Raw genomic sequence first — 21,738 nt, 5'->3', positions numbered from 1 at the left:
CAGTCAATATTGGGGAAGTTGAAGTCTCCCATCACCACAACCCTGTTGTTTTTACTCTTTTCCAAAATCTGTCTACCTATCTGCTCCTCTATCTCCCGCTGGCTGTTGGGAGGCCTGTAGTAAACCCCCAACATTGTGACTGCACCCTTCTTATTCCTGATCTCTACCCATATAGCCTCACTGCCCTCTGAGGTGTCCTCCCGCAGTACAGCTGTGATATTCTCCCTAACCAGTAGCGCAACTCCGCCACCCCTTTTACATCCCCCTCTATCCCGTCTGAAACATCTACATCCTGGAACGTTTAGCTGCCAATCCTGCCCTTCCCTCAATCAGGTCTCTGTAATGACAACAACATCATAGTTCCAAGTAATAATCCAAGCTCTAAGTTCATCTGCCTTACCCGTAATACTTCTTGCATTAAAACATATGCACTTCAGGCCACCTGAAAATAATACAGGGAAATCTATTGTCAACTTGTCAGACTACACCCTTGAACCAGACGAAATCGAAGTCCTCAGCAGAGGGCTCAATTTCTGCAGCACCACCAAAATGGACCCCATCAGTCTCGCGGCAGACACGGAGGAATTCATCAGGCGAATGAGGCTCCGGGAATTCTTCCACAGACACCAAGAGGACAACAGCGAACCCAAGCAGACTACCAATGAACCAGAACAGCAGCCCGAGAGATCTGTGGTGCGGCAACCGAAGAGGAAAGAGTCGAATTGGACCCCTCCGGAACACCGCTGCCCTGGACCCGACATGTATGCTCAAGCCGTCGGGATTCGCGTCAATGCCAGATTCATCAGTCGCATTCACAAGACAGCTCCGAATGTCATCCAAGCACAACGCAATGCCATCCGCGCTCTCAAGACCAACCGCAGCATCGTCATCAAACCAGCAGACAAAGGAGGGGCCACTGTCACACTGAACAGGACGGACTACTGCAAAGAAGTATACCGACAACTGAACAACCAAGAACACTACAGACAGTTACCCGCAGATCCGACCAAGGAACACATCCGCCAACTTAACAGACTGATCAAGACCTTGGATCCAGATCTTCAGAGCACCATACGTGCTCTCATCCTACGTACTCCCCGCATTGGAGATCTCTATTGCCTCCCGAAAATACACAAGGCCAACACACCAGGCCATCCTATCGTTTCAGGCAATGGGACCCTGTTTGAGAACATCTCTGGCTACATCGAGGGCATCTTGAAACCCATCGTACAAGGTACACCCAGCTTCCGTCGCGACACGAGGGACTTCCGACAGAAACTCAGCACCCATGGACCAGTTGAACTAGGAACATTCCTCGTCACAATGGACGTCTCGGCACTCTATACCAGCACCCCTCATGACAACGGCATTGCTGCAACAGCCTCAGTACTCCAGTAACACCGACAACTGCTAATCTCCAGATGCAATTCTGCAACTCATCCGCTTCATTCTGGATCACAACGTCTTCACCTTCGACAAAAGTTCTTCATCCAGACGCACGGAACAGCCATGGGGACCAGATTCGCACCCAATACGCCAACATCTTCATGCACAAGTTTGAACAAGACCTACTCACTGCACAGGAACGTCAACCGACGTTACACACCAGATACATCGATTACATTTTTTTCCTTTGGACCCACTGCGAAGAATCACTAAAACGACTACACGATGACATCAATAAGTTCCATCCAACCATCAGACTCGCCATGGACTACTCTCCGAAATCAGTTGCATTCTTGGACACACTCGTCTCCATCAAGGACGGTCACCTCAGCACTTCGCTTTACCGCAAACCCCCGGATAACCTCACGATACTCCACTTCTCCAGCTTCCACCCTAAACACATTAAAGAAGCCATCCCCTATGGACAAGCTCTCCGTATACACAGGATCTGCTCAGACGAGGAGGAGCGTAACAGACATCTACAGACGTTGAAAGATGCCCTCGTACGAACGAGATATGGCGCTCGACTCATCGATCGACAGTTCCAACGCGCCACAGCAAAAAACCGCACCGACCTCCTCAGAAGACAAACATGGGACACAACCGACAGAATACACTTCGTCGTCCAGTATTTTCCCGGAGCGGAGAAACTACGACATCTTCTTCACAGCCTTCAACACGTCATCGATGAAGATGAAGATCTTGCCAAGGTCATCGCCACACCCCCACTACTTGCCTTCAAACAACCGCGCAACCTCAAACGAACCATTGTTTGCAGCAAATTACCCAGCCTTCAGAACAGTGACCACGACACCACACAATTCTACCATGGCAATTGTTGCACGTCATGCCAGATCATCGACATGGATACCACCATTACACGTGAGAACACCACCCACCAGGTACACGGTGCATACTCGTGCGACTCGACCAACGCTGTCTACCTCAGACGCTGCAGGAAAGGATGTCCCGAAGCGTGGTACATTGGCGAGACCATGCAGACGCTGCGACAACGAATGAACGGGCATCGCGCGACAATCACCAGGCAGGAATGTTCCCTTCCAGTCGGGGAACACTTCAGCAGTCAAGGGCATTCAGCATCTGATCTCCGGGTAAGCGTTCTCCAAGGCGACCTTCAGGACACGCGACAACGCAGAATCGCCGAGCAGAAGCATATAGCCAAGTTCCGCACACATGAGTGCGGCCTCAGCCGGGACCTAGGATTCATGTCGCATTGCATTCATCCCCCACCATCTGGCCTGTGAAATCCTACCAACTGCCCTGGCTTGACACAATTCACCCCTCTTTAACCTGGGGTTACCCCATCTCTGGATCTGTAAAGATTTAATCACCTGCTAATGCTCACATTCCAAGCATTGTCTGGCATCTTTGAATCTGTCTATGTACATGTTTCTGGAACATACCTCTTCATTCACCTGAGGAAGGAGCAGCACTCCGAAAGCTAGTGGCATCGAAACAAACCTGTTGGACTTTCGACTTCTTACAAAATTTTAAGGTGATTGGAGGAAGTTATAGGGGAGATGTCAGAGGTAGGTTCTTTACAGAGAGTGTGGTAGGTGCGTGGAATGCACTGCCAGCAGAGGTGGTGGAGTCAGAGTCATGAGGGGCATTTAGGCGACTCTTGGACAGGCACATGGACAGCAGTAAATTGAACGGGTGTAGGTTAGGTTGATCTTAGATTAGGATAAATGGTCGGCATAACATCATGGGCCGAAGGGCCTGTACTGTGCTATACTGTTCTATGCCCTATGTTCTAATAGTAAATGTGTTAAGAATTGAATGCAGAAATTCATTGTCAGATAATTTCTGAACGCAAGAGAGAGAGACGGAGATACAGAGACAGAGGGACAGAGACAGAAACAGCCAGTGATTGACAGAGAGAGAGAGAGAGAGACTCGTTCACCTCATCCACTTTAACCACCCGCTTAGGCAAAGATCGAGGTGTTATTGGAAATCACTGAGTCAAAATTTTCCCTCGCTGATCACTTTATCCGGGATGAGCGCCTTTAATATTCCATGTCATAGTCCCATCAGCTGCTGGAAACATATTTTCTTTGCCTGAACCCATCTTCTCACCGAAATTCCATGCACGCTTTCTGACTTAGACATTTGGAACCAATTCACTGACATCCACATGTGTGATAACTGGAAATGGACACAAGGTTCTAGCTGAGAATGAACAGGGTTTCCTATAAAGTTTGAATTACAGTTCGGTTTGTTTTTTCAATTAAAAGTTCTAAGTATGATGCACAAATCATGCACTGCCCCATTCCTGCATGCTCAAAGCTATTTGTCACCTTCTGACACTAAACCCCAGGCCCCCATACCTGCAGATTACCTTGCTAGGCTTCACATAAAATTAAATATACATTTTTATTATTTCTGTTTTACAGTGCACCTGCTTTTTCAAGGGACCAAACAAGGTAAGATGAAATGTAAATTCCTTATTGATAACTTATCTTGTTTAATTAACTTTTACAATTAATAGCTGGAGTCAAATAGAGGTCAATAAATAGAGTTAACTACGACTTTTAGTCGAGACGCGACATACAACATTCACCAGGTAGAAGAATGCCCACCTACCATTTTTATTGACAACCGTTAATGCAAATCGGGTGGTATAGGTAATCGTGGGCAGGATAGTGGCACGATAGTTAGCACGGCTGCGATACATAACCAAGGACAAGGGCTCAATTCCGGTCTCCGGTGACTGTCTGTGAGGAGTTTGCACGTTATCCCCGAGTCTGAGTGGTTTCCTCCGGGTGCTCTGCTTTCCTCCCACATCCAAAAATGTGCGCATTGACCGTGCTAATTTGTTCCTAGGTTACAGAGATGTGCAGGTTAGATGATATTACAGGAATAGAGTGAGGGATGGGCCTTGGTAGAGTGCTCTATCAGAGGACACTATATGGGCCAAATGGCCCCTTTCTGCACTTTAGGCATTCTATTCTATTATCGGCGAATTTTCACTTGACCTACTACTTTGACAACTTTCATTTGAGGCTGTAATCGAGTGACGAGGTATAATAATGGGCACATTAATAATTTGCTTGAACATGCAAGGACTGTGATTTAGAAGATAAAGTTAATTAAAGCCGCCATTGTTCCCGAGGGCCATGGGCTGTGTTGCACTTTGTGCGTGTGTATGTGTGTGTGAGAGAGAGAGAGAGAGAGAGAGCCACAGAGGCAGAGAGCCACAGAGGCAGAGAGCCACAGAGGCAGAGAGCCACAGAGGCAGAGAGCCACAGAGGCAGACAGAGGGCCCGGTGATGACTGAACCTAAGGATTACTACACTTCAAAGGAGGGGAAAAGTTGAGCAAGGTTAAGTGGATTGGCCATGATAAATTACCCTTCGTGACCAAAAAGGTTAGGAGGGTTATTGGGTTACGAGGATCGGGTGGAAGTGAGGGCTTAAGTGGGTCGGTGTAGATTCGATGGACCGAATGGCCTCCTTCTGCACTCTATGTTCTATGTTCTTTCGAGTAACAGCAGTACCAAAAAATTCACAAGGCAGGATAGGATCAGATCTTCGCAACAACAGGTCGAAATCCACCTCGCGACAGCAGTAGCCAGCATTCAAATGGCAGGATGAGATCCGATTTTCCCAGCATTGAGACTACCAGACATCTAGATGGAATCAAACGTAAATCGCTGTGTCAGCAGAAACAGCTTACCAAGATGTGAGATCAGTAGAGGTACACAAATGCGGATTTCAAGAGTCAAAATATTTCAGAGATGATGACCGCCAAAAATACATAATGAAGAGTCAAATGAGAAAACCGGTATAATTGACAATACCCTCTGCAGCACGTGAGGCCAGTTTACATCCATCAGCCAGGGAGGTCAGTGTGCACGTAACAGGTATGAGAGCAGTCCCCAACTCACAGACAGGAGGTTAGACGTGCATTGCAGTCATCGAGCCAAGGCAGCGCCAAACACTTTGTAAAATCATTTAAAATATATTCGTTGGACCAGGAAAATGTGTTTCCCAGACTTGACCTTTAGCCCTGTATTGTGTGACAACTATAAGCTGGATTTCAGTTATAGATTTATTTTATTTGGTACAAGCTCTTTGGGAACGACGAAGTCTGAAAGAGTTCAGAGATTGTAGATATGTTCTGTAACAAGGGATAATTTCTGCATATATTATGTGTCTGTGTATTTCGTGTGTCATCTCCGTAAGGGGTTTAGAGTGTTGCAGTCCTTTCGTGTTTGTCATTTCTTTAATTTAATAAATAGTCTTCAATAATTGTTACACAAGTGCACTGGTTATTCTAATTGCGTATTCACATGACTCTCAACACCATTCCAAAAACACAACTGTAGACCGCAAAAAACCAGTGTATAGAATTGGGAGACCCTCGCACACAACGTCAACGTTGTTCATGACAACGTGAAATCCATGACTTCACGTAAGACAGAGTTGTACAAAACTTGAGCTATTCACCTTTGAGCGTCGGTGAGGCACGGCGGCACAGTGGTTAGCAATTGTGCCTCAGGCCTCCAGTGATCCGAGTTCTAATTCAACCTCAGGTGACAGCTCGTGTGAAGTTTGCACTTTGTCTCTCTGTCTGCGTGCGTTTCTGGGTACTCCGGTTTCTTCTTACAGTCCAAAGACAGGTTTGTTGGGTTGGCCATGCTAATGTTACCGTTAAGGTGGGGTGCAGGAATAGAGCTTTTGGCATGGGCCTGGGTGGTTTGGCCGTTCGAATAGCAGCTGCAGATTCGATTGACCAAATGGCCTCCTTCTGAACTGTAGGGATTCTATGATTCTATAAGTGTTGCATCTCGTGATAGGTTTTCTATCAATAAGGAAATGGCAATGTTACGACTTTAGTTAAGTTGCATGCTTAGCGTCACTTCACACTGGATGGAAGAAAGCAGCTCTGGCTTTCATGCATTGGCCCTTCGCAAGATAGAGATGGACAGACTGCTGCTGTTAATGGGATGGTAAGTCAACCAATCCTTTCAGAGACTGTTACCACCCAAAAGGCATGATGTTATAATCGCTCCTTAAATATGGAATTGCATCAATGGATCGAAATGGTGCGTTGGGTTTTCGAGTGCATTGAAACACCCAGTCCTTTTCTATAATTACAGGGAAGAAACGCTATTGTTGTCTCTAATTCATGTTTTGCAGCTCATGGGTTCGAACCCCAGATTATTTGTCCCAGGAATTCTGTCATACAGGAAGGAGACACATTGAAATTACAATGCGGAAAGAGTGCCAAAGGTCGATGTCATTGGTACAAAAATAATAACTACGTTAAACAAACTGATACCAGTATTTATGAAATGGTTGTGGACCGTCAAAGTGGAGGGATATACTGGTGTATTTGTTATTCTCCAGGACAGAGATGTGATTCGATGAAAGTGGTTATCACTGGTAGGTACATGTTGGCATTCATTAACACAGACATCTGAAAACAAATTGATAGGCGGTGTGTTTATATACTTCATTTGTCACGGCTCACAGACATTTTGCAACCGACTGTTAATATGTGAACATCTACAACCTTGGTGATGAGACAATGAATTCGTATCAACGAGGTACTGCAATGTATACCGTGTTAAGATCTGTTTAAGCATCTTTGTTTTGAGTGTTCTTCTACGGGAGTGTTCTTCTCACAGTATGTTGGTGGTATTTATTTAAAAGTGAATCTGAAAGGGAATTGTGCTACTTTAAAAAAATGATGCTCGCAAAGCTTTGCTCGTGAGGAACAGGGAGCTAGTGCAGTTAAACAAGTGGCTACGGGAATGGTGTAGGAGGGAGTGGTTCAGTGACTTGGATAATTGGAGCACATTCTGGGCAACATTTATAGAAGGTACAAACAGGACGGGTTACACCTGAACCAGAGGGGCACCAATATCCTGGAGGGAAATTTGCTACAGCTCTTCGGGGGTGTTTTAATTAATTTGGCAGGGGGATGGGAAACTGATTTGTAGTCCAGGAGATAACGTTCCGGGAGTTCAGGAAGTTGAGGGTAGTGTAGTACTGAGGAAGATACCAAGGTCACAAGAGTGGACCTGCAGGCATGAAGGTGGTTTAAAGTGTGTCTACTTCAATGTGAGGAGCATCAGGAATAAGGTTGGTGAGCTTGAAGCATGGATTGGTACCTGGGACTACGATTTTGTGGCCATTAAGGATAAGTGGATAGAACAGGGGCAGGAATGTTTGTGACGGTTCCGGTGTTTCTCTTTCAGTAAGATTAGGGAAGGTGTTAAAAGAGGTGGAGGAGTAGCATTGTTCATCAAGAATACTATAATGTCTGCAGAAAGGCAGTTTGAGGAGGATCTATCTACTGAGGTAGTGTGGGCTGAAGTTAGAAATAGGAAATGAGCGCTCACTTTGTTAGCATTTTTCTACAGACCCCCAAACAGTAACAGAGATGTGGAGGAAAAGATTACAATGCAGATTTTGGATAGGTGATGTAGTCACAGGGTAGTTGTCATGGGTGACTTTAACTTTCCAAGTATTGATTGGAACCACTATAATTCGAATAGCGGGGCAGCACAGTAGCATTGTGGATAGCTCAATTGCTTCACAGCTCCAGGGTCCCAGGTTCGATTTTGGCTTGGATTACTGTCTGCGCGGAGTCTGCACATCCTCCCCGTGTGTGCGTGGGTTTCCTCCGGGTGCTCCGGTTTCCTCCCACAGTCCAAAGATGTGCAGGTTCGGTGGACTGGCCATGATAAATTGCCCTTAGTGTCCAAACTTTCCCTTAGTGTTGGGTGGGGTTACTGGGTTATGGGGATAGGGTGGAGGTGTTGTCCTTGGGTAATGTGCTCTTCCAAGAGCCGGTGCAGGCTCTATGGGCCGAATGGCCTCCTTCTGCATTGTAAATTTTATGACAATCTATGATAATCTGTGATAATAGTTAGGATGGGGCTGTTTCATCCTGTGTGTGCAGGAGCGTTTCCTCGCACAATATGTGGATAGACCGACAAGAGGCGGAGCCACATTGGATTTGGTACTGGGGAAGGAACGGGCCAAGTGTTATATTTGGTTGTGGGAGACCACTTTGGAGATAGTGATCACAATTCGGTGACTTTCACTATAGCAATGGAGTGGGACAGGAACATACGGCAGGGCAAGGTTTATAACAGGGGGAAGGGCAATTACGATGCGATTAGGCAAGAATTGGGGAGCATAAGATGGAAACATGATAGGCACAATTGAGACGTGGAGCTTGCTCAATGAGCATATACTGAGTGTCGTTGATACGTATGTCCCTGTCAGGCCAGGGGGGGAAGGGTCGAGTAAGTGGACCATGGTTTTCAAAAGAGGTTTATTGTCTTGTCAAGAGGAAGAAGGGCGCTTATGTAAGTATAAGAAAACAAGGTTCAGTTAGGGCACTTGAGGGATACAAGATATAGAGGAAGGAGCTCAAGAAAGGGCTTAGGAGAGCTAGGAGGGGGCATGAGGAGTCCTTGGCGGGTAGGATCAAGGAAAACCCCAAGGCTTTTTACACTTCTGTAAGGAGGAAATGAATGAGCAAGGTGAAGTTAAGGCCGGTCAAGGACAGTAGTGGGAACGTGTGCATGGAGTCTGAAGATATAGGAGAGGCCCTAAATGAATACTTTCTTCCGTGTTCAGAAAGGAGAGGGGCCATGTTGTTGAGGAGGATAGTGTGAGACAGGCTGGTAGGCCGAAGGAGGTAGATATTCGGAAGGAAGTTGTGTTAGAAATTTTGAGAAGCCTGGGGATAGATAAGTCCCCTCGGCCTGACGGGATATATCCTAGGATTCTTTGGGAGGCGAGGGATGAGATTGCAGAGAATTTGGCTTTAAGAACATAAGAACTAGGAGCAGGAGTAGGCCATCTGGCCCCTCGAGCCTGCTCCACCATTCAATGAGATCATGGCTGATCTTTTGTGGACTCAGCTCCACTTTCCGGCCCGAACACCATAACCCTTAATCCCTTTATTCTTCAAAAAACTATCTATCTTTATCTTAAAAACATTTAATGAAGGAGCCTCTACTGCTTCACTGGGCTTTGATCTTTATGTCCTCACTGTCTGCAGGAATAATGCCAGAAGACTGGAGAGAGGCGAATGTTGTCCCTTTCAAGAAAGGGAATAGGTATAATTCTGGGAATTATAGGCCGGTTAGTCTCACTTCGGTCATAGGTGAATTATTGTCCTCTTGTTCAAGGAAGGGAATAGGTATTACCCGGGTATTTATAGGCGGATTAGTCTCATTTCGGTCATCGGTAAATTATTGGAAAGATTCCTTAGGGATAGGATTTATGATCATTTGGAAATATATAGCTTAATCCAGTATAGTCAGCATGGATTTGTGAGGAGTTAGTCTTGCCGCACAAGTTTGATTGTATTCTTTCAGGAGGTAACTAAGTTCATAGATGAAGGAAAAGCAGTTGATGCCATATACATGGATTTTAGTAAGGCGTTTGATCAGTGGCCCCATGGTCGGCTCATGCAGAAAGTAAGGAGGCATGGCATAGGGGAAATTTGACTGATTGGATCAGTAACTGGCTATCATATAGAAGACAGCGGGTGGTGGTACATGGTAAATTTTCATCCTGGAGCCCAGTCACCAGCGGTGTACCACAGGGATCTGTGCTGGGTCTCTGATATCTGTGAGTTTTATCAATGACTTGGATGATGGACTTGAAGGTTGGGTTAGTAAATTTGCTGATGACACCAAGATTGGTGGAGTAGTGGATAATGTGGAAGGCTATTGAAGGCTGCAAAGCGACATTGATAGAATGCAGAGCTGGGCTGAAAAGTGGCAAGATGGAGTTTAACCGTGATAAGTGTGAGGTGATTCATTTTGGGAGGACAAATTTGAATGCGGATTACAGGGTTAACGGCAGGGTTCTGAAGAATGTGGAGGAGCAGAGAGATCTCGGAGTTCCTGTCCAAAGATCTCTCAAAGTTGCCATCCAAGTGGATAGAGCCGTGAAGAAAGCGTATCCTGTGTTAGCATTTATTAACAGGGGGATTGAGTTTCAGAGCCATGAGGTTATGCTGCAACTGGACGTGACCTTTATTAGACCACATTTGGAGTAATGTGAGCAGTTCTGGTCACCTCATTATAGGAAGGATGTGGAAGCATTGGAAAGGGTGCAAAGGAGATTTACCAGGATGCTGCCTGGATTGGAGTGTAGATCTTATGAAGAAAGGTTGAAGGAGCTAGGACTTTTCTCATTGGAGCGAAGGAGGATGAGAGGTCACTTAATATATTTGTGTAAGATGATGAGAGGGATAGATAGAGTGGACGTTCAGCGAGTTTTTCCTGGGGTGGATGTAGCCGGGGCATAACTATAACGTTTATGGTGGAAGATGTAGGAGGGATGTCAGAAGCAGGTTCTTTACTCAGAGAGTGGTTGGGGTGTGGAACGCACTCCCAGCTATGGTAGTGGAGTCGGACACTTTAGGAACTTTCAAGCGGTTATTGGATAGGCATATGGAGTGCACTAGAATGATTGGGAGGAGGTTGATTTGATCTTAGTTTCAGACTTGTTCGGCACAACATCGTGGGCCGAAGGGCCTGTACTGTGCTGGACAGTTCCATGTTCTATGTTCTATAGTAAAGGATTGATATTCTTCCAATAAGGTAGTAGGATATAATTTAAAGTCTATTTGAATAGGATGGCAGAGCTGTATTTTATTGATGTACTCGCACGCCGGTGACACTTGGGCCGGATTGGAGATGCAATCCAATATGACTTGCGTGATCGAATTGGCTCACTTCTCAGCTGCGGGTCTGATTGCATACTGCTTCAACAGTAAAACTTCAGGAATTGAACAGCGTCAACAGGTAACACAATGGGTCGTAACGACTACGGATTATCCATCACATTCGCACTGCGGCGCCACTCACCGTTTCTTATCCTGAGATGCAGCCTCTGATTTCGATTCACGCAAAAGCAGCGGCTTTCAGGGACTGTCAGTCGCGTCAAGCTAAGATGAGGGAAGGGAAGCCACGCTTCAGTTTATTTCCCTCTTTTTTCATGTCACGGTAGTTGCGGCCGTAAAACACGTTGAACATCCCCAACCAGTTTGTGAGGCCAGTCTTTCAGGTAAATGCCTCAGATGAGAGCATGGGGCGATGGCAGTGGCGTGGAGTCGACGGGTCGTATCGTGGGTGTTCCACAGAATTAGGGATCAAAACGGAGAGGGGGAATGTAGGGTTTTGGAGGCTGGTCGGTATTTGCGAGAGAAAATGGTGAGATGAGGCGTCGTTCTGAGTGGGGAAGTTAGAAGGCTGTGAAGGATGACTAGGGTGTTGGATGGGTAGTCGGGGGTGTGGTGACTACTGTGGTGCAGGGGTATGCGGGAATGGCCGGAGTGGTGTCGGTGCTCTAGTTATACAATTGTGATGAGTGGTATTAGTTCTTTAAACTTTACCTGGGTAACAATTGCTGTAAGATAGTTACATCCGTTCCAAATTTGCGATCTGGATGTTTTGCAGGGCAATATTCTGTGGAGGTTTCAGGGGAGGTGGGAGTGGGGGGGTAACGTATCTTTTGGGTATCTGGATATCGAATGTTGAGTCCTTATGTCTCTTCGGTTCATCGTCCCCTTTATCTCCGTGTCTACCATTTCATAGCCCTCACACAAAATTAACCGGTCCTTTCGCTCAGCTGCATTTTCCATTGTTGAGGAAAGAGAGTTCAGAGAGCAGAATATTCAGCAGATAAATAGGCATATTATTTAGATTCTGGAGGACAGGATTGTTACCGAACTATGTCAAGAGGGTGCAATGACACAGAATCATTAACAACATGGTGATGATGCTGAAGCCGGCAGTGGCAAACAAGTGAGGACATGTTTACAAACGATATGAATATCAATATTAGAAGGAAAAACATTTTTCTGAGCTTTAAAGGCATGTGGGATTCTTTTGCTAAGACATGAATAAACGAAAATTACTCACTTGCACGACATAAAATTCATGGGATCATAGAACATCAAAAGTGCAGAAGGCGGCCGTTCAGCCCATAGAGAGTACACCGGCACTCCGAGCGAGCACCCTACCATGACCACTCCGCGACCGTAACCCCATAGCCCTCAGCATTGATTTTGGCAATCCACCTAACCTGCATATCGTTGGACACTAAGGTGAAGGTTGGCATGGTCAAGCCATCTAATCTGCACATCTTTGAACAATGGGAGCAAAACGAAAAATCCGGAGGAAACACACCAGACACGTGGAGAACGTGCAAACACCACACAGACCCAATTGCCGGAATTGAACCCGTGTTCCTGGCGCTGTGAGACTGCAGCGCTAACCACTGTTCCAGCGCAACCAACGTGGGCCCCTTTCCTTAAATACTGCAGTCCTTGTGATTTTTGTTTTCATCCACAATCGAGAATTGGGGGAGTTCGGACCAGAGAATCAAACAATTAATAGAGTGCAGAAGGAAGTCATTTGGTCCTTCGTGACTGCTCCGACGCTTTGAAAGAACACCCTACAGACACATGGATTGCAATCTGAGAAAGCTTGAGGCTGCTCAATTTCCGACGGAGAATAGAACATTTGAGGGTTCTTTAAGTGAAGGGTCTTATAATATCGAGATTGAAAGAGGCAATTAGGTGCTTTGGCCTTATTTTGAACGGGGATGGAGTGTAACTAGATGGATTTCTGTTCAACAATTGCATAGCGAATTACTGAGACCACACATAGAGTACTGTGTGTGTGCAATTTCTGCATTTGAGAGACTTCAGAGTACGTTCATTACACAGCTTCCTGGGATAAATTGGTTCCCTTATGAGGAAAGGTACAGCAGATAATAACACGTGTACTCCATTTCTTGAGCAGAATGGAAAGAACACTCACAGAAAATTATAACATTCTGAGGGTGCTGCCAGGATAGTTGTTGGGAGGATATTTCCCTGCGTGCAGTCATACAGAACTAAGCTTAGAGTGTATTGAAATAATGAGTCCCCTAATTAAGACGGAAAATTAAGAGATTTTCTTCTCTGAGATGTTTACCATCTTTTTGTTACGTTTGAGGACGGTATTTGTAGCACAGAATCACGTGGTGGGGTGGGAACACATTTAACATTCATCTATTTAAAATTAAATAACCCATTCCTCGCCACTCACTTCTACCTTTTTTTAAATTACCGCTGAAACTTCACTCTCAATCGATAGAACCAAGTTTGCTCGGAGAACCTCTGTGCCCTTTACGTTGATACGTAACTGCCGAGACCCACTTACGACCAATCAACTTTATGTATAATCCACCCAAGGGTGTCCCATGAGTCTAGAACCCTCTCCCCTGTACCATGCCCGAAGCTTGCTTTGACCCTCTGCGGATTCCTTTCTATCCCCGTGATCCAGTAGCACTCAAGAAAATCAAACATCAAGGATAATCCGGGGAACTACAGGCCGGTGAGCAAGGATAATCAAGGGAACTACAGGCCGCTGAGCCTTACGTCAGTGGTAGGGAAATCTCTGGAGGGAATTCTTCGAGACAGGATCTAATCCCATTTGGAAGCAAATGGACGTATTAGCGAGAGGCAACACGGTTTTGTGAATGGGAGGTCGTGTCTCAATAGCTTGATAGAGTTTTTCGAGGAGGTCACAAAGATGATTGATGCAGGTAGGGCAGTGGATGTTGTCTATATGCACTTCAGTAAGGCATTTAACAAAGTCCCTCATGGCAGACTGGTACAGACGGTGAAGTCACACGGGATCGGGGTAAGCTGGCAAGAAGAATACAGAACTGGCTAGGACATAGAAGGCAGAGATTAGCAATGGAAGGGTGCATTTCTAATTGGAGGGCTGTGACGAGTGGTGTTCCGCAGGAATCAGTGCTGGGACCTTTGCTGTTCGTAGTATATGTAGTGATTTGGTGCAAAATGTAACCGGTCTGACTGTTAAGTTTGCAGATGACACAAAGGGTGGTGGAATTGCGGATAGCGATGAGGACTGTCAGACGATACAGCATGATTTAGATCGATTGGAGACTTGGGCGGAGAGATTTAGCAGTTTGGATCAGAAATTGGCTGGCTGGAAGAAGACAAAGGGTGGGGGTTGATGGGAAATGTTCAGACTGGAGTCCAGTTACTAGTGGTCTACCACAAGGATCTGTTTTGGGGCCACTGCTGTTTGTCATTTTAATAAATGACCTGGAGGAGAGCGTAGAAGGATGGGTGAGTAAATTTGCAGATGACACTAAAGTCGGTGGAGTTGTGGAAAGTGCGGAAGGATGTTACAAGCTACAGAGGGACATAGATAAGCTGCAGCGCTGGGCTGAGAGGTGGCAAATGGAGTTTAATGCAGAAAAGTGTGAGGCGATTCATTTTGGAAGGAATAACAGGAAGACTGAGTACTGGGCTAATGGTAAGATTCTTGGCAGTGTGGATGAGCAGAGAGATCTCTGTGTCCATGCACATAGATCCCTGAAAGGTGCCACCCAGGTTGAGAGGGTTGTTAAGAAGGCGTACGGTGTGTTAGCGTTTATTGGTAGAGGGATTGGGTTCAGGAGCCATGAGGTCATGTTGCAGCTATACAACACTCTGGTGCGGCCGCACTTGGAGTATTGCGTGCAATTCTGGTCGCCGCATTATAGGAAGGATGTGGAAGCATTGGAAAGGGTGCAGAGGAGATTTACCAGAATGTTGCATGGTATGGAGGGAAGATCTTATGAGGAAAGACTGAGGGACTTGAGGCTGTTTTCGTTGGAGAAAAGAAGGTTAAGAGGTGACTTAATTGAGGCACACAAGATGATCAGAGGATTGGATAGTGTGGACAGTGAGAGCCTTTTTCCTCGGATGGTAATGTCTAGCACGAGGGGACATAGCTTTAAATTGAGGGGAGATAGGTATAGGACAGCTGTCAGAGGTAGGTTCTTTACTCAGAGAGTAGTAAGGGCGTGGAATGCCCTGCCTGCAACAGTAGTGGACTCGCCAACACTAAGGGCATTCAAATGGTCATTGGATAGACACATGGACGATAAGGGAATAGTGTAGATGGGTTTTAGAGTGCTTTCACAGGCCGGCGCAACATCGAGGGCCGAAGGGCCTGTACTGCGCTGTAATGTCGTATGTTCTATGTTCTGTGGCAGATGGAGTTTAATCCGGACAAATGTGAGGTAATGCATTTTGGAAGGTCTAATGCAGTATTGACAGTCCGAGAGATCTATGTTTACAGGTCCACAGGATACTGAAAGGAGCAACACAGGTGGAGATCGTAGTCTAGAAGGCAGACAGCATGCGTGCCTTCATTGGTCAGGACACTGAGTCTACAAATTGGCAAGTCAGATTTCAGCTGTATAGAACATTATTTACGCCACACTTGGATTATAGTGTTCAATTCTGGTCCCACACTACCAGAAGGATGTGGAGGCTTTCGAGAGGGCGCAGAAGAGATTTACCAGGAAGTTGCCTGGTATGGAGGGCACTAGCTATGAGGACAGGTTGAATAAACTCGGTTTGTTCTCACTGGAACGACGAAGGTTGAGGGGCGACCTGATAGAGGTGTACAAATTTATGAGGGGCATAGACAGAATGGATCGTCAGATGCTATTGCCCAGGGTAGAGGGGTCAATTACTAGGGGGCATAGGTTTAACGTGAGAGGGGCAAGGTTTAGACGATATGTACGAGACACGTTTTTTACACAGAGGGGTGCCTGGAACTCGCTGCCGGAGGAGGTGATGTAAGCAGCGACGATAGTGACATTTTCGGGGCATCTTGACAAATACATGAATAGGATGGGAATACAGGGATACGGACGCCGGAAGTGCAGAAGGTTTTTGTTTAGACGGGCAGCATGGTCGGCACAGGCTTGGAGGGCCGACGACCCTGTTCCTGTGCTGTACTTTTCTTTGTTCTTTGTTCTATCACTGCTTCGCGTTTTAATTCTTCACGTCCTACGAATACATAGTTCACGTTATGGTTTCAAGAGAACGGTCATGTTAATTTTACAGTATTATTTGCATCATCTTTACAGCTACTGACATGAAAGTGAGTCTGCAAATAGAACCAAGGACCGCGCTGCTGGGAGAAAATATTCACATGAAATGTGAGATCCCTCAATCAGGAAGGCAAGATTCCTTCTTCTGGCACAAAAATGGTAACGTAATGCCTTCCAGTCTTAAACCTGAGAAAACCATATGGGGGGCAAAACGTACAGACGAGGCACAATATCGCTGTGGTTTCAAATTCGATTACAGGCAATGGCTGTCTCCAGCAATAAACGTCACGGTAACAGGTTGGTAAATCTTGCTTTTTTAAACGTTATTTGTCAGTTGCTGAAATTTAACATGGATTTAAAGAGCATAGGGAGAGAGAGCAATTAAACACGTGGCTACAGGGATGGTGCAGGCAGGAGGGATTCAGATTTCTGGATAACTGTGGCTCTTTCTGGGGAAGCCGGGACCTCTACAGACAGGATGGTCTACATCTGAACCTGAAGGGCACAAATATCGTGTGGGGGGGGGAGATTTGTTAGTGCTCTTTGGGGGGGGGGGGGTCAACTAATGCAGCAGGGGCATGAGAACCTGGATTGTAGTTTTAGGGTACGGGAGACTGAGAGTATAGAGGTCAGGAGCACAGATTTGACGTCGCAGGAGGGGGCCAGTGTTCAGGTAAGTGGGTTGAAGTGTGTCTACTTCAATGCCAGGAGTATACGAAATAAGGTAGGGGAACTGGCAGCATGGGTTGGTACCTGGGACTTCGATGTTGTGGCCATTTCGGAGACATGGATAGAACAGGGACAGGAATGGTTGGTGCACGTTCCGGGGTTTAGGTGTTTTAGTAAGCTCAGAGAAGGAGGCAAAAGAGGGTGAGGTGTGGCGCTGCTAGTCAAGAACAGTATTACGGTGGCGGAGAGGATGCCAGATGGGGACTCCTCTTCCGAGGTAGTATGGGCTGAGGCTCGAAACAGGAAAGGAGAGGTCACCCTGTTGGGAGTTTTCTATAGGCCTCCTAATAGTTCTAGGGATGTAGAGGAAAGGATGGCGAAGATGATTCTGGATAAGTGCGAAAGTAACAGGGTAGTTATTATGGGAGACTTTAACTTTCCAAAGATTGACTGGAAAAGATATAGTTCAAGTACATTAGATGGTTCGTTTTTTGTACAATGTGTGCAGAAGGGTTTCCTGACACAATATGTTGACAGGCCAACAAGAGGCGAGGCCACATTGGATTTGGTTTTGGGTAATGAACCAGGCCAGGTGTTAGATTTGTAGGTAGGTGAGCACTTTGGGGACAGTGACCACAATTCGGTGACGTTAACGTCAGTGATGGAAATGGATAAGTATACCCCGCAGGGCAAGAGTTATAGCTGGGGGAAGGGCAATTATGATGCCATTAGACATGACTTGGGAGGTGTAGGTTGGAGAAGTAGGCTGCAAGTGTTGGGTAGACTGGATATGTGGAGCTTGTTCAAGGAACAGCTACTGCGTGTTCTTGATGAGTACGTACCGGTCAGGCAGGGAGGAAGGCGTCGAGCGAGGGAACCGTGGTGTACCAAAGAAGTGGAATCTCTTGTTAAGAGGAAGAAGGAGGCCTATGTGAAGATGAAGTGTGAAGTTTCAGTTGGAACGCTTGATAGTTACAAGGTAGCGAGGAAGGATCTAAAGAGAGAGCTAAGACGAGCAAGGAGGGGACATGAGAAGTATTTGGCAGGTAGGATCAAGGAAAACACAAAAGCTTTCTCGAGGTATGTCAGGAATAAAAGAATGACTCGGGTAAGAGTAGGGCCAGTCAAGGACAGGGATGGAAAGTTGTGTGTGGAGTCTGAAGAGATAGGCGAGATACTAAATGAATATTTTTCGACAGTATTCACTCAGGAAAAAGAGAATGTTGTGGAGGAGAATGCTGAGGCCCAGGCTATTAGAATAGATGGCATTGAGGTACGTAGGGAAGAGGTGTTGGCAATTCTGGACAGGCTGAAAATAGATAAGTCCCCGGGGCCTAATGTGATTTATCCTAGGATTCTCTGGGAGGCCAGGGAAGAGATTGCTGAGCCTTTGGCTTTGATTTTTATGTCATCATTGGCTTCAGGAATAGTGCCAGAGGACTGGAGGATAGCAAATATGGTCCCTTTTTTCAAGAAGGAGAGTAGAGACAACCCCGGCAACTAGAGACCGGTGAGCCTCACGTCTGTTGTGGGTAAAGTCTTTGAGGGGATTATAAGAGACAAGATTTATAATCATCTAGATATGAATAATATGATTAGGGATAGTCAGCATGGCTTTGTGAAGGGTAGGTCGTGCCTCACAAACCTTATTGCGTTATTTGAGAAGGTGACTGAACAGGTAGACGAGGGTAGAGCAGTTGATGTGGAGTATATGGATTTCAGTAAAGCGTTTGATAAGGTTCCCCACGGTAGGCTATTGCATATAATACGGAGGCTGTGGTTTGAGGATGATTTAGAGATGTGGATCAGAAATTGGCTAGCTGAAAGAAGACAGAGGGTGGTGGTTGATGGGAAATGTTCAGAATGGAGCTCAGTTACAAGTGGCCTACCTGCAATAGTAGTGAACTCGCCAACATTGAGGGCGTTTAAAAGTTTATTGGATAAGCATATGGATGATAATGCCATAGTGTAGGTTAGATGGCTTTTGTTTTTTGACTTCCCATGTCGGTGCAACATCGTTAGCCGAAGGGCCTGTACTGCACTGTATCGTTCTTTTTTTTTTTTAACGATACAGCGCAGTACAGGCCCTTCGGCCCACGATGTTGCACCGAAACAAAAGCCATCTAACCTACACTATACCATTATCATCCATATGTTTATCCAATAAACTTTGAAATGCCCTCAATGTTGGCGAGTTCACTACTGTAGCAGGTAGGGCATTCCACGGCCTCACTACTCTTTGCGTAAAGAACCTACCCCTGACCTCTGTCCTATATCTATTACCCCTCAGTTTAAGGCTATGTCCCCTCGTGCTAGCCATTTCCATCCGCGGGAGAAGGCTCTCACTGTCCACCCTATCTAACCCTCTGATCATTTTGTATGCCTCTATTAAGTCTCCTCTTAACCTTCTTCTCTCTAACGAAAACAACCTCAAGTCCATCAGCCTTTCCTCATAGGATTTTCCCTCCATACCAGGCAACATCCTGGTAAATCTCCTCTGCACCCGTTCCAAAGCGTCCACGTCCTTCCTATAATGCGGTGACCAGAACTGTACGCAATACTCCAAATGCGGCCGTACCAGAGTTTTGTACAGCTGCAACATGACCTCCCGACTCCGGAACTCAATCCCTCTACCAATAAAGGCCAACACTCCATAGGCCTTCTTCACCACCCTATCAACCTGGGTGGCAACTTTCAGGGATCTATGTACATGGACACCTAGATCCCTCTGCTCATCCACACTTTCAAGAACTTTTCCATTAGCCAAATATTCCACATTCCTGTTATTCCTTCCAAAGTGAATCACCTCACACTTCTCTACATTAAACTCCATTTGCCACCTCTCAGCCCAGCACTGCACCTTATCTATATCCCTCTGTAACCTGCTACTTCCTTCCACAGTATCGACAACACCACCGACTTTAGTATCGTCTGCAAATTTACTCACCCACCCTTCTGCGCCTTCCTCTAGGTCATTGATAAAAATGACAAACAGCAACGGCCCCAGAACAGATCCTTGTGGTACTCCACTTGTGACAGAACTCCATTCTGAATATTTCCCATCAACCACCACCCTCTGTCTTCTTTCAGCTAGCCAACTTCTGATCCACATCTCTAAATCACCCTCAATCCCCAGCCTCCGTATTTTCTGCAATAGCCTACCGTGGGGAACTTTATCAAACGCTTTGCTGAAATCCATATGCACCACATCAACTGCTCTACCCTCATCTACCTGTTCAGTAACCTTCTCAAAGAACTCGATAAGGTTTGTGAGGCATGACCTACCCTTCACAAAGCCATGCTGACCATCCATGATCATATTATTCCTATCTAGATGATTATAAATCTTGTCTCTCATAATCCCCTCCAAGACTTTACCCACTACAGACGTGAGGCTCACCGGTCTATAGTTGCCGGGGTTGTCTCTGCTCCCCTTTTTGAACAAAGGGACCACATTTGCTATCCTCCAGTCCTCTGGCACTATTCCTGTATCCAACGATGACATAAAAATCAAAGCCAATGGTCCAGCAATCTCTTCCCTGGCCTCCCAGAGAATCCTAGGATAAATCCCATCAGGTCCCGGTGACTTATCTATTTTCAGCCTGTCCAGAATTGCCAACACCTCTTCCCTACGTACCTCAATGCCATCTAATCTATTTACCTGAAGCTCAGCATTCTCCTCCACAACATTATCTTTTTCCTGAGTGAATACTGACGAAAAAATATTCATTTAGTATCTCGCCTATCTCTTCAGACTCTACACACAACTTCCCATCCCTGTCCTTGACTGGTCCTACTCTTTCCCTAGTCATTCGCTTATTCCTGACATACCTATAGAAAGCTTTTGGGTTTTCCTTGATCCTTCCTGCCAAATACTTCTCATGTCCCCTCCTTGCTCGTCTTAGCTCTCTCTTTAGATCCTTCCTCGCTACCTTGTAACTATCCATCGCCCCAACTGAAACTTCACACCTCATCTTCACATAGGCCTCCTTCTTCCTCTTAACAAGAGATTGCACTTCTTTGGTGAACCACGGTTCACTCGCTCGGCACCTTACTCCCTGCCTGACCAGTACATACTTATCAAGAACACGCAGTAGCTGATCCTTGAACAAGCTCCACTTATCCAGTGTGTCCAACACTTGCAGCCTACTTCTCCACCTTATCCCCCCCCAAGTCACGACTAATGGCATCATAATTTCCCTTCCCCCAGCTATAACTCTTGCCCTGCGGTGTATACTTATCCCTTTCCATCCTTAACGTAAACGTCACCGAATTGTGGTCACTGTCCCCAAAGTGCTCACCTACCTCCAAATCCAACACCTGGCCTGGTTCATTACCCAAAACCAAATCCAATGTGGCCTCGCCTCTTGTTGGCTTGTCAACAAACTGTGTCAGGAAACCCTCCTGCACACACTGTACAAAAAACGACCCATCTAATGTACTCGAACTATATCTTTTCCAGTCAATATTTGGAAAGTTAAAGTCTCCCATAATAACTACCCTGTTACTTTCGCTCTTATCCAGGATCATCCTCGCCATCCTTTCCTCTACATCCCTAGAACTATTTGGAGGCCTATCGAAAACTCCCAACAGTGTGACCTCTCCTTTCATGTTTCTAATCTCAGCCCATACTACCTCGGAAGATGAGTCCCCATCTAGCATCCTCTCCGCCACCGTACTACTGCTCTTGACTAGCAGCGCCACACCTCCC

The 21,738-nt window shown here is 46.1% G+C and overlaps 1 protein-coding gene across 8 annotated transcripts in view; it reads left to right on the top strand.

The window, feature by feature from the left end:
- The window catches only part of LOC140404773 (Fc receptor-like protein 2), a 246,320-nt gene that overhangs the window by 103,651 nt on the left and 120,931 nt on the right, over positions 1-21,738 (top strand). For 6 of the 8 annotated variants that reach the window (XM_072493498.1, XM_072493499.1, XM_072493500.1 and 3 more), the window contains 3 exons: positions 3,861-3,890; positions 6,609-6,854; positions 16,395-16,655. In XM_072493498.1, coding sequence (XP_072349599.1) covers positions 3,861-3,890; positions 6,609-6,854; positions 16,395-16,655 — 537 coding nt within the window. The remainder of the gene's footprint in view (positions 1-3,860; positions 3,891-6,608; positions 6,855-16,394; positions 16,656-21,738) is intronic. The other 2 variants (XM_072493503.1, XM_072493505.1) reach the window with 1 other exon arrangement.

Source organism: Scyliorhinus torazame, chromosome 31 (assembly GCF_047496885.1).
Source record: "Scyliorhinus torazame isolate Kashiwa2021f chromosome 31, sScyTor2.1, whole genome shotgun sequence".
Taxonomy (NCBI): domain Eukaryota; kingdom Metazoa; phylum Chordata; class Chondrichthyes; order Carcharhiniformes; family Scyliorhinidae; genus Scyliorhinus; species Scyliorhinus torazame.
The sequence above is the reverse complement of the archived record's forward strand: the minus strand, read 5'-3'. Positions and strand labels throughout refer to the sequence as shown.